This window comes from Pyxicephalus adspersus, chromosome 8, assembly GCF_032062135.1.
Source record: "Pyxicephalus adspersus chromosome 8, UCB_Pads_2.0, whole genome shotgun sequence".
NCBI classification, from domain to species: Eukaryota; Metazoa; Chordata; class Amphibia; order Anura; family Pyxicephalidae; genus Pyxicephalus; species Pyxicephalus adspersus.
This window is the reverse complement of record NC_092865.1, coordinates 17,958,791-17,975,913: the sequence shown is the minus strand read 5'-3', so window position 1 is coordinate 17,975,913 and position 17,123 is coordinate 17,958,791. Positions and strand designations below refer to the sequence as shown.

General features: G+C 39.8%; 1 protein-coding gene across 1 annotated transcript in view; it reads left to right on the top strand.

Moving 5' to 3' along the window:
* Positions 1–17,123, top strand: part of FAF1 (Fas associated factor 1) — a 154,254-nt gene that overhangs the window by 18,328 nt on the left and 118,803 nt on the right. Inside the window, exons 2-3 of the mRNA XM_072419621.1 lie at positions 2,549–2,617; positions 16,263–16,309. Coding sequence (XP_072275722.1) covers positions 2,549–2,617; positions 16,263–16,309 — 116 coding nt within the window. The remainder of the gene's footprint in view (positions 1–2,548; positions 2,618–16,262; positions 16,310–17,123) is intronic.

Below are 17,123 nucleotides of genomic sequence, written 5' to 3'. Positions count from 1 at the left end.
ATTGTTCACAGTCCCTTGTCTTGTGATTTACTATGGTGTAGAGGAAGGGCCCGAAGGACTGTCATTCTGCCTCCCTTCTGTCTGGGGGAACTGATCATGTCTTTTAGCCACTCAGAGATAAGTCAGTTCGTTTTACAGACCAGGCTGACTTTCTTGGAGAGCGCTGTGTGTTCTGATGTCTGTGTACAGTACACCTTTTGTTTTCTGAGGTTTGGCAGTTCGTATCTAAGAACTTTATGGAGAGCTTCTGGCCATGACCGCTATTTGAAATTGAAATGATTATCCTCTGTTCTCTTTTTGCACTTTTTTCTGAGCCTTTGCTCTTTTTTTTTGTGTTGGAATGTAATTTAACTATTTGTTGTAAATTAGATAAAAGCAGAAACAATCATTGTAGACCATAGAGGGTAACTGCACCCAATGCATATTATATTTACCACATATTATAGAGCCACATGATCTGCAGAATGGGGGACTTGATAGGCAATTCTGGACGTTGCCCAAAGCTTCCTAAATGAAAAGGCTAAAGTATGCACTTGTTAAGAAATTCCAACTTTTGCCAAGTGCCTTTTAAATGAAGAAGCCAAAGCCTATTAGTTTAGTTCTTAGATGCACATTGGGTAGAAGTGTGATACGGCTACCTAAACCATATGTAATATGTTTGACAATGTTCTTCTCCAGCTAGGTAGAGAGAAGCTGTAGGGTGGGCAACACAATGGCTCAGTGGTTAACACTTTGGCCTTTTGCAACGCTGGGTCCCAGGTTCCATTCTCAGCCAAGACACTATCTGCATGGAGTTTGCAGGTTTTTCCTGTGTTTGCCTGGGTTTCCTCCCACAATCCAAATACATGCTGTTAGGGTATCTGGCTTCCCCCCAAAATTGACCTTAGATTGTGTTACCGACATATGACTATGATAGAGACATTAGATTGTGATCCCCTTTGAGGGACAGCTAGTCACATGACTATGGACTTTGTAAAGCGCTGTGTAATATGTCAGCACTATATAAATACTGTGTAGTAGTAGGTAATCAAAATGAAGTTAGGGCAGTGTGACAAATTCAATGTTCTCAGTTGTTGTTGCTATATGTATCCAGTAAAAGTTCTAATTCTGCTTTTTACTGTTCCTTATACTTTGTTCCAACCTACTACTACCTTATGTCCCATTTTCCATTCGTCTTTTGTATTATGCCCCAAGTTTCCAGTGCTCTTATCGTCACCCAACTTTTAAGTAACCACCGGAAAACAGCTAGGTTTTGAGAAGTGCTTGGTGGTGCTTCCAGGTAAGAGGGAGTGAGAAGAACAGTGGCCAGATTGTTGCTGCCTGTACTATTCTTCCAGTGTTCTCATCAAGAGAGCGATGTATAGCTAGTGGAGGGCTGCAGCAACAAAAGTAGCTCCGGATTCTCATTTGCTTCCAGCAACTATACGAATGCAACTATACGAATGGGGGGGAGGGACATTAATAATTTGGGTATCCGGGCTGAAGCCAGCAACTTATGGCCCTGTAGCCACTACCAGGTCTTGTTAAGAGATGGCTACCTATCTGATGTTAATTGTATTCTGTTACTATACAAGTGCACCAAATGACCCAACATCTGAGCTTAAAAATGACCGTTGTATTCCTTGATTGAAATAATGGTGATCCCATTGGCACATGCACTGGAGTTTGACATGATAGTTGCATAGTAAAGAATTTGTTGTGAAGTTTTTCTTTCCTCCCAATAATAAATTATTTGATAGCAGTTATTAAAATAATGTTGGAGAAATGCAACATTGTCAGTTTTTTTGAGAACCCAGAGTTGACAGGCATGTATATGCACAGAATAGCATATGGGTGTAGGGGTATGATGAACCTATCTGTTCTTAGCTCATTTCCTGTAACATTTCCTGTGGACAATAAAGAAGAATTTCAGATAAAAATGAAAACACCAGGAAAATGGTAATTCAGAAAAAAATTAAAGCAAATTTTTTAATGCTGCTAATATAGGTGTGTTACATTTGAATTTATTGTAAAGAAAATGATGGTGATTTGTATGCATTTTCACACGTCAACGTCATGTGTGATACTTGCATGTTTCTGTATTTTTATTAAGACCGTAACAAGTACATTATAAAAAATTATAAAGAACGGGGAGAGGGGAGAATAATTGCTCTGAGCCAATAAGAACTGGGTTATCACTAAATCTTCAGAATTAATACATTAAGAAAAATATGGAATAGAAAAGCAAGCAAAGCAAATAGATACATTAAAAAGTATCAGCTTTCATTTGCATGCAAGGTCTCCTTCAAACACATCCACACCACCACTACTCTCTAAAAATACACTATTTTTTCCCTTCAAAAAGTGTTTCCAGTATTAAAATGTGTTTTTGTTGTCCTCTGCTGTATGGAGCTAGAGTTCACGTGTAGTTCATAGACTGGTAAAACATTACCTGGATCTGTGCTGTACTCAGAAAGTTGACACAGTTAAGAGTTCTGGTTCTTCTGCCAGCCTGAAACTAGAGAGTTCAAGCATGTGTAACTCTTTGTATTCTCTTCTCCTCTTCCAGGCGTGCACTGGCATCGAGAATATTGATGAAGCCATCACAATGCTGGAACAGAACAACTGGGATTTATTAGTAAGTTATGTGTTTGTATTTTTTACCCTATACTTTATTTATTGATCCAATTCATATGGCAGTGTTGTAGTGAACAAACCTGAATTAACAAGACCACACATCACTGATATATTCATTGCTGGTGAATGTTGTAAAGTTAGTTTAATTTTGGGTAGGGTGGTAAGAAGTTGGAAACCCTGTTTGTGTTTTTGTACCTGTTGAGAGTCACATTTGTAACTGATGTCCCTGAAATCAAAAGTGAGTGAAATCTAAAACTGTGAGTTGTTTCCTGAACAGGAATAAAGGGGAAATATTTGATTAGGGAATCTAGCTCAGGAAAAAAACTGTCTGAAAGGATTTCCCTTACTTTGAAGGATTTCCTATTGCTTTGCTTTTGTGTCTACAGGACAGAAAGCGAAGGAGAATCTCCTTTGTGAGGAGCAAATGTCAAAAAATGTGATTGGGAGTTTAAGCTTTACTATTTCTGTTTGCCTTTAAATATATACTTTGACCTTAACACTTCTATATCTCCAAGGGTCACTGGTGCAGTAATTCCACATTAGTCTCTGTGCACATTATGATATGCTACTGATCCGCTTTCTTTATTTATTTGTAAAATAAATTTTCTATTACTGTATGTCTCCAAAGTGTCTAAATTTTGGGGAATGTAACCCTCCATTGAGCTGGAGCTGTCCGCTTTCGCAGGAGGCAGTGGCCAGTCTGCACCTCCATAATGTGTTGTAAACTGTAGCTAAGTATTTTTATTAATACTTTTTATTAATTGGAAAAAAAGGTTCTAGCTGTCACTTCTCAATTATTAGTTTTATTCTTGTGGTATACCTGGAAAAGTATTACATGCTAGTGTGCTAACATTACTTATTAAAATTCAGGATCAATGATTCTATGTACAAAAACTGCCATGCAAACCCGATTCATAACTTTTCGTATAGATGTGTCCATGCAGAACTTGGTAAATGTAGAGGTTCAGTTAAAGTAAAAGAATTAAATAATATTTGAGGTGTCTAATTGTGCAGTCCAATAGGCCTCAGAGTTGAATCCCATTCACTCAGCACCCAGTCTGTTCTGACCCACCATCTCTCTTCTGCAGTACAAGTCGGTAAAAGACATTTATGATGAAGGGGGTGCAAGTTACTCAGCTTTGCCACATAGAGCACTGAAGTGGGGTGGGGTGTGTGTGGAAGCAGCACCTGGGAGGGGAGGGGGGTAAAAAAGGCTTTTTAGGGTATTTCCAAGCTTTCCATTTCTGTTGGACTTTAAAGTGAGATTACATCGGAGAATGCAGAAAATCTAGAAGGGAAATATCCAGTTATTGGAACTATGCAAATATTTGTCTGCTACCAAAAGGAGACACAGTGGAGAATGTGCAATAAAATATTTGACTAATCCTAGAAAATAATCCAAGATTATAATGTATAGGATATAATCTATAAACTGCATATTTCATTTCCCAGCTCCTTCTAGAACAAAAAAGGCAGCTGGAATATCTTGATGTTTGATGTTTGAGTCTAATATCTCTAATAATAATAATACGCTGTTCAGTAATAATTTTTTAAACGGCTTGCGTTGTCCTGCCCATGACACGTAATTAACACGTGTGTTGATAAACGCACACTCTTATTCTTGTGTTGCCCTTTAGATCCTTGCACACAGGAAGCCGTTAGATTTATAACAAATATCAGAGTTCAAATCCCCAGATTATTTTTGAAAATATCAGCATTTGCAAGTCTAGAATTGGCGCTCCCCCTCCCTGCCTTGTACTGTGTTTTCTTTGCACAATCGCCAAGGAAAAAAAAAGACAGAACAAAACTGCAGAGTCATCGTTCAGGCACAAGCGATGAGATTGGCCTTTTCGTGTGATGAAAACTGCTTTTATTCCTGGCAATAGAGAACTCTTTGTGCCCGGGACACATCCTAGAGGGAGTGAAAGCACAGCCCAAGTATTTTCTCGTGTACAGTGTATGCAGCCTGTCAAGATTTTACAATAATACAAACTTCTCACTTGCCTGGAACTCAGGATATTGATCACACCTGCTTCTTTGGGCTGGCCCGAGCTGCAGTCCAGTAACTAGTCTGAAACCACAGATGGCTCAGAGAGGGGAACATGTGCGGGTGTGTTTCATGAAGTTCAGTTAGCTGCCGCACCCTGGCAACCCCCCCCCCCCTCCCCATAAAGAGCAACTCTGCTGAGTATTTCAATGGAATCAAATATGTAGTGTTTATGGGGTTGGCATGCATCTAATAGGCATGTTAAAGAATATTTGGGACTTTTGTTCTGGAAAAGAAACAATACTACTGGATGTAAAGTAAATAGAATAAAGTATACTAGGGAAGCTGAGGCAGTGGATTGATTGAGTCCAAGAGTTCGGGGTCACCTGGTTGGTCTAGGAAGGAGTGAAGATCAGAAAAATAGCCAGTGGAGACAATACAGCGATACACAGACTTTAAATTATTTTTTTTTAAAATGATTTTGTAGAGAAACAAAAATTCATAGCTTATTCCTCGGTCCCTTTGGCAGCTGTCACACCCCTCCTGTGTTATGAGAGCCTTGCAGTCTATATAGTTTTTATTTCCCTCTGAAGTTGGCTTTCAAACACTTGAAAGTATCTTCCAAAGTTATGATAAATATGTGCATTTAATGAATACCCGTTCATGCTGTCTTAAAGGTCTCTTGTTCAAGCAATTCACATTGTAGGGCAACTTGTACCAACCCTTTTTGCAAAGGGAAATCCCATCCAGATCTCTGGAAACCCCTTCTATAATTACTCTATCCACAGTTTACAGTATAATCAGCATGGTGCTCAGTGTGAAGAATGTCTCTTACATTGCTGGCCATTGGGAAGAATGCAAACCTAACATTAAGCCAAAAAGATCACTGGTGTCACCTAAACTTAGGAACCCATAGCAACCTCTGGGGAAACACATTGTAGGGTGACAGCCCCTCTGTTCTTGCCTAAAGTAAAATATAGCTTGAATCAAACTGATAGAGAATTTTAAAATTTATTGATTTGTTAAAAGTCAAATCCTTTTAACAACATCACCTTTTTTGAGTATATATTATATATATTGCTAAAACAGCATAATAGAATTTAGTATTGGGATGGAGTGGGTTTATTCATTAGTTTAGTGGGTAGAGGGGTTGATTCATTAGTTTAATCCCCATGGACCCATTTATCACATTTTTTGTGTGCATAAAGTCTTGTGCATTTTGTGTCACACAGGCCATTAGAAAAAAAAACCAAAAAACATTTCAGTGTCATATGGGTCTTGCACAAGTTTGTTTCACTGTTCAGGCAACTTAATTTTCTGGTGCGATATAATGCAGGTGCAGTGGGTGCAATTGACGCATGTTCATAACGAATGGGTCTAATAAGGGAAGAAGATTTTAGAATTTTAATTTATGGTAAAGTTTTTAAAACAAGGGTTCTTTTATTAACGGTCCTTGGCAGATTGAATTCCAAGCGATAGTTTTTTTTCCTCATTAATGGTTCACGTTCATTTGAAAAAAAATTCACCAAACTTTTAGCATTGTTGCAGTAATGGTGATTGTTTGCCCTCTAGTGGTTATTGATAAGTATTGCAGCACACCAGAACTCTAGTTTCATTTTGATGAGCAGGAAAATGTAAATCCTAGCTGCCAAAAGAAATAAATTCCAGAGACAGACCCACGGTAGAAGATTTGTTTTTGTATTGTTTTGCTAATGGAAAAATCCTTTTTATTCAAAGATTGTTGTTGCTTTGTCCAAGCATTAGGGTTGGTATGCTGATCCTGGCTTTATTGCCTTAGACCAGTGTATCTTAACCAGGATTCCTCCAGAGATTGCTAGGGGTACCTTGAGTAATGAGCAGTTTGTGCCTTTGAGGTCTGTTACCACTGACATTCTTTCCAATGTCAGCCAGCAACGTTAGGGACATTATAGTACTGTGAGCTGTGGATATAGATACACTTGTCAAGGATTCCCTAAAACCTAAAAGTTATTTCAAGGGACTCCCCTATGTTAATAAGGTTGGAAAAAAAAGGCCGGCCTGGAGGTTTATTGGCCTAGAACAAGCATCCAATCAGTAAAAGTCTAAACTCTTGTTCCTTTAAACATGTTTTCTCCAGTTCAGCCCCAGAACCTTAACATTTGAAAATCAAGGTAACAATGGCAGCTTCCTTATTCCCATCTTTACAGGTTCTCTTCCAAGGTTTTTATGATATTTTGCTTTATTTATAATTACCACATATACACCATATTTCTTTAACAATTTCCACTAGCAGGTGCCAAATGCTAGAATTCTTTGTTTTTTTTTTTTTAGTCCCATCACTGCTCAAAGCTGGATTATTTCTCTTCTGTGAATTGTCAGGATATCAGATGACATTCACCCAGAGTCAGAGCGGAAACACAGATTCTTTTCCACTTCTGGTAGTAGATATATGAGCTCCCAGAATCTTAATTATGAAGAGGCAGTACCATTTTAATTTTGACTAGTTGTAGAATTAAATCCTATATATTTTGTTTCTGGAGCCATCATAGTGATGACACATAGGTTTGGCATTGATTTCAGACACTTTTGAGTTATTATAAAATTCATTAACAGGTGCATTAGACCTTCAGTAAACTTTTTCAAGAGGCTAACCCTATAGACTTTATGTGAATGAAACACTACCTCTGTTATAAGCAAAAGCCCACTGAATTGGTAAATCAATAGGTGGACTCCCAAGTTGATCCTGCAGCTCACATTTTTGTTTCACATGTGTATATTAAGTTGTGCTGAGATTTAAAGAATATAGTCTATAAAGTCAGTTGAAAAAAGATTGTCCATTCACTGGCTGGGGAAAAGAACAAGATGTATAGTAATAAAAATGCCTATACATTGTTAGCTTTCCTGAAGTAATCAACTTTTACTTGCGATTTAAATATCAAGATGGTGATGTGATCATGAACTTTGAGTTGCTGAAGGGATATTGCCTGTCCATTCTGCAATAAAGTACTCTGCCTGGTTGCAGGATTTTACTTTTAAAGTTTACTTCCTCTTTAACTATTGGTTTTCATGTCAGCAATTCGGGTAAAGCATCTAAGTATGTTATGTATTTATTATGTATTTAAACATAAAAATAGTCAGTACACAAGGTCAGCAGGAAGTAAAGAAATGGGTCTATACAATATATTGCTGTGGTGTGTCAAATGAATGGGTTTTCCAAATTCAATGAATGTTAATGGTTGGCACCATGTGTGAATGGGCCCTTTTAATGTTTTGAAAGAGTTCAAGCATGGAGTATTACAGACTGAATAAGCACCATGACCAGTTACTGTCTTACTGCACAGAAACAAATAGAATCCCCCTATCTTCCCTGACTTTGCTGATTCCTCCATATACTTCCCCTCCCAGACACTGCAGATCACAGTAGGGAAGTTTTCAGCAACACGGGCAGCTCTGTCAGTCCAGAAAGGAGTGAGAGGGACCTGGTGTGACCTGCTGCTAGTTGTTGAGGTGTATAGGCATGGGACTGAGACAAAACCTGCAATATGTTTTTATTTCCCTGTAGTGCAAACAGGTACGGCTTACATAAGAGTGGCAACTCTGCTTTATACTCGGAGCAGTTCAGGATTGCTGTTACTTTATCCGGGAATCTGCATTAGGTGGACTTTATTGACACAATTGACTTTTAGTGGGACTTTCAGAAAACATCTGCAGTACAAACAGTGCAGAAGCATTGATAATAGTGCTATAGCACTTTCCATGAGTTAAGCTACGTACACACTTCCAATTATTATCGTTGGAAAACGAACGATCCTGCACGATATCTACGAACGATCGTATAGCACCGATCCTGCACATAGAGATAACGACACGATCGTTCGTAGATATTGTACACACAATAGATACGATCGTTTGAGCGATAGAGGAACTATGTGCACGACAGGAAAGTGAACGAACGTTCGTTCATTACGCATGCTCAGATCATGGACGATAGACGAACGACCGTACACACGAACGATGTTCAACGATCGTCGTCCAATCCGATCGTCCGGTCGTTCGTTTCCAACGACTTTCCTCGTTCGTCGGCGTCGTTGGTTACTTTTTTTACGAACGATTTTTGCCCAATCGATCGTTCGTTTTGAACGATAAAAATTGGAAGTGTGTACGCACCTTTACATTCTTTTGATATGTTGCTGAGGACTACAGAACCACACTTATCTTTATAAAAAGGAATAGCAGAGGAAGGGCGAGTGAATTTTTTCATACGGCACTTCCAGAACCACTAGATCTTTATTAAGGAAACCTTTTTGAATGCAGCTACAACCTTTTGAGGACTGTAATCTGCATTATACTTTTGTTTTGAGTTTAGGTGTTTTTGCTTCCCCATTCTTTTACAGATGGCTGGGTTAGCCGCTACTTCTGATGGCAATCAGTCAGGTCTTGTATTTACAATAGGATAGGGGACTATTTTACTGATTTAGTGTGCGTGCCCCTTTCTTTACCTAAGGAGCCGATGTTACATTTGAAATAGGACATGTATTGTGACAAGAGTTTCCCATAATCTTGTGGGGAAAGTGCTTGATGGGGTGTATGTAGCACCCAGAGAAAGATTACATGTTTTCTGGCTCCTGGAAATGTTTTGTATTGGCTGGCTTTTCAGTTTGGTTTAGAGAAAGCTGAATTTTTAGGGTCCTGGAACCTGACCAGGGAAAAGAGTGGGAGGGTTTCCCTGGTCCACAAGACTCATGTTTGGGTTCTCACCTGTGAAGGTGAAGCACAGGTGTGCTACTTAATCAGACAGCATTATGCTGCAAGGAGCTCAGTGTGACCCCAAAGCCGGGATGGAGCAGCTCTCTCACAAGACAAGCTCTGCTCTATATGTGAGTTTTGCTGGATCACTTGAATGAGCCAGTTAGTTGTTGCAATAAAGATACAGGCCAGAGCCTGCATTTGATTTTAAGTGGAAACATGCTTGTAAAGTTTGGAGCACACTGACACCCCGTTGGTGCGAGCTATCATAACAAATGATGGAAGATGCGGGCACCTAACACCTAAAGGCAGCAGTATTTGGAACCATTTGTTCTTATTCTTTAAACTTCTTATTGCCAAGACTGTGAAAAAGCAGGCTTCCATTAAAATTCAATGCAGGCTCGGGCCTGTATCTTTATTGCAGCAATGTCAGCAACAACAAAACACAGTGGCTCAGCTGAGCAACTAACTGGCTCGCTCAAGTCCCTGACTGGAACATAAATAAGACATAAATACATTCACTTTTTATATGATCCAGCAAAACTTAAATATTGCGCAGATTTTGTTTTGTGGAGCTCTGTTGCCTCCTGGCTTTGTGATCACACTGAGCTCCTTGCAGCATATTGCTGCCTGATTTTAGTAGCACACCTGGACTTTCCCTCCGCAGGTGAAAACCTGGATATGAGTCCGGTGGAGCAGGGAAACCCACCCACTCATTTACCTGGTCACTTTCCAGAACCCTAACAATCGGGCATTCCATAAATTAAACTGAAAAACCAGCTAATACAAAACCTTTCCTACATTCATAAAACATGAAATATCTTTGGGTGGTACATACACCCCATCCAGCACTTACCCCAATGGTTTTGGGACAATGTGAGAGTATATATTAAATATCAGTATATCTAATTCAAGATTTACTGGTTTTTCATCTTTGGGCCTCTCAGTAACATCAATTTATGACTTTGATCCTGCTTAGACCCATTATTTACTGACCACGTTGTCCCAGTGAAAGTGATCACTATAGAAAGAGCCCATGTCAGCTACTAAGGCCACGTGCAGACTTTGCTACAAAGTTGCACGATCCTGCACAGCTCCCTGCGGCTTGCACCTTGCCAGCTGCCCAAATACTCGCACACAGCGCTGATTCGTAAAGAACCAGTATCTGCACATTTGACAGCTGGGGGCAGTGAATGGTTCTAGTAGCTCCCCTATTCATTCCCATGGGGGCTTCCACAGGGAGACCCAACTATGTATTGTGACCTGAGAGACAGCATTTTCTGGTGTAAGAAAGCTGTAGGGGAGCTGAAATATCACTGCATGTGGGAAGCTAGCCTGAATGGTCGGGGGAGCTGTCAGTATATATACACACATACCCCAAATAATGTTCAGATTTTTCTTGTTGCTTTGATATAACTTATAGAAGAATTGGTGTATGTGTGTATAGCCTCAGGCTTTGTAGAGCACTCCTTTGCCACATTTACTGGACTTGTGCAGACTTTCAGCAGCCCTTGTGTAAGTTTTGTGTGATGTCAAACACAGAGACCGCTTATATGATAAATAATGATGGCTAAAAATTGAGTACACACATAACACATATTTCCAGTTTAGAACTTGTTTTTTTTTTTTTAATGGCAGTCTTTGGACATTGGCGTTTTTTTTTTGTAATATGCATCATGGGGACATGCTCCAACTTTAGTAGTAGTTTGGGATGATTTATTTTCTGGACTTGTATATCTTTCCTTGGCATGGTGTAAAAAGTCATCAGGTATATGCCAGGGGTGGGCAAACCTTTTAAGTCAGGGGCCACTTAATAAAATTTGAAAGGGGCCAGGCCGATGGGAGAGTGGGTGGGTTGTGTGCAGGGAAACTGACCCAGCACCTCCACAAGCTGGGAAGTTTTTATGCGGCTCTGGCCAGTGCGCCCCCCCCAGCTGGGTCCTTTTCCTGACCCTGCTCGGGGTGGCACCAGCCAGAGCCACGGAACACCCAAAGGGCCAGAGAAACCACCCTATCGGGCCCTAGTTTGCCCATCCCTGATCTATTAGATGTAATGGCCCAGGCGATGCCTCATGTTCAGATGGACTTTCTTTGCATTGGCTGTTGCTTGGGCCTTGAGGTCCACTGGCCAGCAGCCTTATAATGCTCTTGATTCTCCTTTTTCCTTTCCTGATCTTCCAAATCAGTGTTTTGATTAGCAGTCCTTCCTGAGCTTTTGTATGACTTTTTACTTTTTTTAAACGCTCTTCTCCTGAATGTTGTGAGCGTTCTAACCCTCCACCTCCCGCTCGCCCTCCCCTGATGACATTATCCCACGCCATATTTTCTGATGGGCGCAGTAAAATCCTTTTATGAAATCTTCATGGATGCCATTGGCTAAAGGGGGAGATCCTGATTGGCTTTCAGTTTATGAAATTTTGGAACGCTCTTCTGAATGTTCTGAGCGTTTTTACCCTCCTCCACCCCTCCCCCTCCGCCTCTCCCCCTCCAATGCAGTCACTGTCTGCCGCCTCCTGAAATGCAGTCACTGTCTGCCGCCTCCTGAAATGCAGTCACTGTCTGCCGCCTCCTGAAATGCAGTCACTGTCTGCCACCTCCTGAAATGCAGTCTCTATCTGCCGCCTCCTGAAATGCAGTCACTGTCTGCCGCCTCCTGAAATGCAGTCTCTATCTGCTGCCGCCTCCTCCAAAGCAGTCTCTATCTGCCTCCTTCTCCTCCAAAGCAGTCTCTATCTGCCTCCTTCTCCTCCAAAGCAGTCTCTATCTGCCTCCTTCTCCTCCAAAGCAGTCTCTATCTGCCTCCTTCTCTGTGCAGTCTCTGTCTGCTCCTGAACGTTCTCCTCCTCATCCTGGCTGCTCTGTGCAGTCTCTGTCTGCTCCTGAACGTTCTCCTCCTCATCCTGGCTGCTCTGTGCAGTCTCTGTCTGCTCCTGAACGCTCTCCTCCTCATCCTGGCTGCTCTGTGCAGTCTCTGTCTGCTCCTGAAAGCTCTGAGCACTCTCCGCCTCCTCAATGCTCTGATGAATCTCCTCCTCCTCCGATGGTGACCCTTGTTCCTTCATGTGAAGGGGAATGGGGCGTGCAAACACATTCAAAAATAGTGAAAATAAAAAAATCACTAGAAGCGCTTGTCGAAACATTTTGAATTCAGCAAGAGATCTGAACTGCAGAAATATCACAAGACAATCTGAGGACAGGGACCCAGTGCCAAGCTTATATACGCCCTCGCTATGTTGTCATAGCAGCATTGTTGTGTGTGTGCTTATCTTCTTTCGCTTAACTTTATTGACACAGCTGCTTACATTACAGGACAGTGCATGTCATGTGACCTACTTGGACCAGTCTGGCATGATACAACTGTAGCTGTGCTTGGGAGCACCATACATCAGCAGTGCCATAAATAAGCCTTTCTATACCTAAAAAGTAAATGTTTAATAATACATATTGGTATATTTAATGCAGTGTTTGAACAGCATTTACTGAGAATCCTGCTTAGACCCATTTACAGGCCACACTGGTAATAGTGACAGTTATAGGAAGAGTCCATCTCAGCTGAATGGGAAGGGCAGCTGTCAGGATTTGCTTGTTGCCTTGAAGTAACCTATAGAAGAATTTCTGTATGTGTATATAGGTTGAGGTTGTGCACAGCACCCCTCTCCCCCATTTACCTGGAATTGTGCATACTTTTCAGCACCCCACGCTTGTATAGGTGAACCTAGCCCAAACATTCTCCCCTCTCCACCCTTTTATTAGGTTGGAATGGTTGCTTCTGGTCTCAGTGTATATACCATGCAGATGAAGCAGCAAACAAGGAATAGATATGAATGTTACATATTGTGAAAGGGGAATATAAATCACTATTGCATGTAAACAAAATAACATAAACATGCTATACAGCTCACATATTTGTTTCACGTGTGTGTATTAACCCCCTTGGATTTCTAATTCTGTCTGTATTTTTACGCAAAAAGCCGTACATTGTTTTGCATAGAATTGTTTTTTACATTGTAGGTCTATGATTCTTAGGCATAACTCATCGAAATATGTCCAATATTTTATTAATTTATTAATAAACTTTAAATTAAATCTGTTAAAACGAGGGTGCATAAAAATAGTGGAACCTTTAATATACATGTACAGTAGCATGTATAATATATATATATATATATATAATGGTGCTATTATAGTGTATTTCCTACCTCACAATTTATTTATAGTATAAACTACTCCAGAATCTTCTGTGTTTACCTTAGTAACCATTATAGCATCATAGCAACCATCGCTACCAAAAAAAAAACCTTGCCTTCTATTTCATGAAGATTTCCATTTAATAAAAATAACACCTTTTATTTCATTACAATTCCCATTAGGATTAGCCATTGAAACCAGTAGAAACAAGCATACCCCCTATAAACAAAAGTTGTTACGATAGTTTTATACTGAAGTGGTGCAAAGTGAAGAAACGTCTCAGTATCTCCTCCAACATGGTCGCCTGGTTAAGGAAAATTCTTGTCACAAGTGCGATGGCCCAGTGATGTTGACGATCAAGAAGGTCCATGGACATAATGTGCCGGTATGGAGGTGCAAAAGAAAGGGTTGCCAGTCTGTTCAATCAGTAAGAAAGGGGGGAACAAATTCTTCCATTACATTGATGAGAAGACTCCATTGTAATTTGAAGCTCTGTGACATTTTACAGCTAGTTTACCTCTGGAGTATCCGAATGCCAATGGAAGAAGTTACCAAAGCTTACTGCTAGATCCACAAATACTGTGACTGGTTCAATTACTGCTGGGAAGTCTGCTCGGAAATGGTATCTGTCTCTAGGAGAGGAAAGCTGAATGGTACACCATTACCTATAGACACGATATAGTAGGAATCACACCTAAATAATATATATACGGTATATATATTGAATAAGGATTTCTTTGTATTGGATTCAATACAGTTATTTTGTATTGAATCCAATACAAAATTATTTAAATTTCCTCCTGCACCTCCCGGCCGCGCTGATGCATGGACCGACGTCACCGGGAAAACCCTGGGAACGTCACTGCACTCGTCGGCTGAAGATCAGAGGAAGATGACACGGCCAGAGGACAGGCAGAGACGAGCAGGATTTAAAGAAAACAGTGTATAAAGTCAGTTGGGAAAATATTGTTTTTGATTAAATAAACAGGCAATTCATCTGGTTCTCCTAAATGTAGTCCTCTGCGATTATATTTGCCTAAACATCTAGATGTAATCTTATATTAACTTCTTTCAAAACTCTATGCTGCAGAACTCAAATAGGGATTACAAGAGACCTAATAAACTGTGCTTTGTGTAGCATTTGTGTGCCAACAATAAAAATGCCAATAGAAGAAAGCAGAATGACAGAGATGAGCTAATCAGTCTGCTTCGTCCCCTTTCACTGTGCAGTCACAGGCTGAGGTAAAAAATAATTAAAAATAATAATAATAAATAAAATAATATTCTAATAATAAAAAATGGTCATTCATTGTTAGCTGAATGAACTTTTCTTGTGTTTTAAATATGAAAATGGTGATTTGACTATAAACTTTATGAGGTGCTGAAGGGATATTGCCTGTCCATTCTGCAATAAAGTACTCTGCCTGGTTGCAGGATTTTACTTTTAAAGTTTAGTGCCTCTTTAACTGTTATTTTTTATGTCAACAATGTATTTAAAGCCTGATAAAGATTATAAATATATTATTCAAGTACGATGTATTTAAACATAAAAATAGTCAATACACAAGGTCAGCAGGAAGTAAAGAAATGGGTCTATGCAATATATTGCTGTGGTGTGTTAAATGAATGGGATTTCCTACTTCAATGAATGTTAATGTGTGAATGGGCCCTTTTAATGTTTTGAAAGCGTTCAAGAATGGAGTATTACAGACTGAATAAGCACCATGACCAGTTACTGTCTTACTGCACAGAAACAAATAGAATCCCCCTATCTTCCCTGACTTTGCTGATTCCTCCATATACTTCCCCTCCCAGACACTGCAGATCACAGTAGGGAAGTTTTCAGCAACACGGGCAGCTCTGTCAGTCCAGAAAGGAGTGAGAGGGACCTGGTGTGACCTGCTGATAGTTGTTAAGGTGTATAGGCATGGGACTGAGACAAAACCTGCAATATGTTTTTATTTCCCTGTAGTGCAAACAGGTAAGGCTTACATAAGAGTGGCAACTCTGCTTTATACTCGGAGCAGTTCAGGATTGTGGTTACTTTATCAGGAAGCTGTATTAGGTGGACTTCATTGACAAAATTGGTTTTCATGGGACCGTATCAGTGCAGACGAATTTATGTTTGTTCTATAGCACTTTTTATCAGTTACCCTATTCTTATTTGTCACTGATGGCTACAGATCCACATTTTGCTTTATAAAGAGGAATAGTAGAGCCCTTCCACTTCTGTAGTCTTTGCTCTTTTTTTCCTGTTTTTTGGAAGGGCAAGTGAATGATTTTTCCCTTCGACTGGAAATGTGTAATTCCTGGAACCACCAGATCTTTATTAGGGAAAGTGTTTTTTTTTTTCACTTTTAGATTACATCCACAACCTTTTGATGTCTTTAATCTGCAATTTTTTTTGTTTTGAGTTCAGTTTTTTTCTTTTTACTTCCCCATTTCTTTAGAGATGGCTGGGTTAGCCGGTACTTCTGATGGTAATCGGTCAGCTCTTGAATTTAGAATGGGATAGGGAACTATTTAATGATTTACTGTGCGTGACCCTTTCAATACCTAAAGTTCAAATTCTAAGAGGTCTTGTCAAGGTATAGAAGGGTTCAGAAGAGTTAATTATAGGGGAGTCTTTCATTTCATGTGTATGTTTATTGTTTCTAGTCATTATATTTTAGTATTTGTGTATATCGCTTGTATTGTTTGTTCTTATTACAAGGTGTTTTTGTTTAATTTCTCTTGGTTTTCACAGGCAGCGATAAATGGAGTAATACCACAGGAAAATGGTATTTTACAGAGGTACGTACATTTCTTTTTCCTGTTATAAATATATGATTTTGCTTATCAGGAGGTAAGCTAGCTTGCGTACATCTCCTTCAGTCCCAACACTGCTTTAATCAGGGACATGGGTAATATACTGCAAAGGTCCATATTCCTGGAGAAGGTCATAGCAGAGTGTGTTGCTTGCTTTGTATTCTCTCCATTAACTGTTATTTGCAGTATTCACATATTAGCCTATTTATTGTACAGTGCTGCGTAATATGTTGGCACTATATGAATCCTGTTTAATATTATTATTATTATTAATAATAGAAACACTGAGAACAGGTAGCAGTTCCAGTAAACTGAGCACATCAAGCATTGCCACTTAAAGCACCCCCTTGGGCCTTTGTCAGTATGTGGCCTGTAGCAATAATCCCAGCACTGCTGTCAAGAGGTTTTGAAGTTTTGCTGTAATGACAGTAGGCTGTGCAATTATATTTCTCATGTCTGAAGCTGAATAGTAGTGAGTGTACAGTGTACAATGCCTTATATGCCAGCATACCCTTGGCTGCTGAGAATTAATGAACTCCCATGCAGATGGCTGAAGATACCAAATCCGGAATGGGACAGAGGGAAGATAACCACACCTGCAACGGATCGAGGACAGGTAAATGTAATTAAAAACAATTGAGTTCCGGCGGGAAGTTTATTTTATTGCAAAAGCGACATTGTCCGTCCTGTCTGCAATAAGCAAACTATCTGCTTATAAGTTGAGATTTTGCATATAAGTTTTTAGTTCTGCTTTGATCAAAATCTGTACCAAACCCTCCAATGATGACTTCAGAAGATA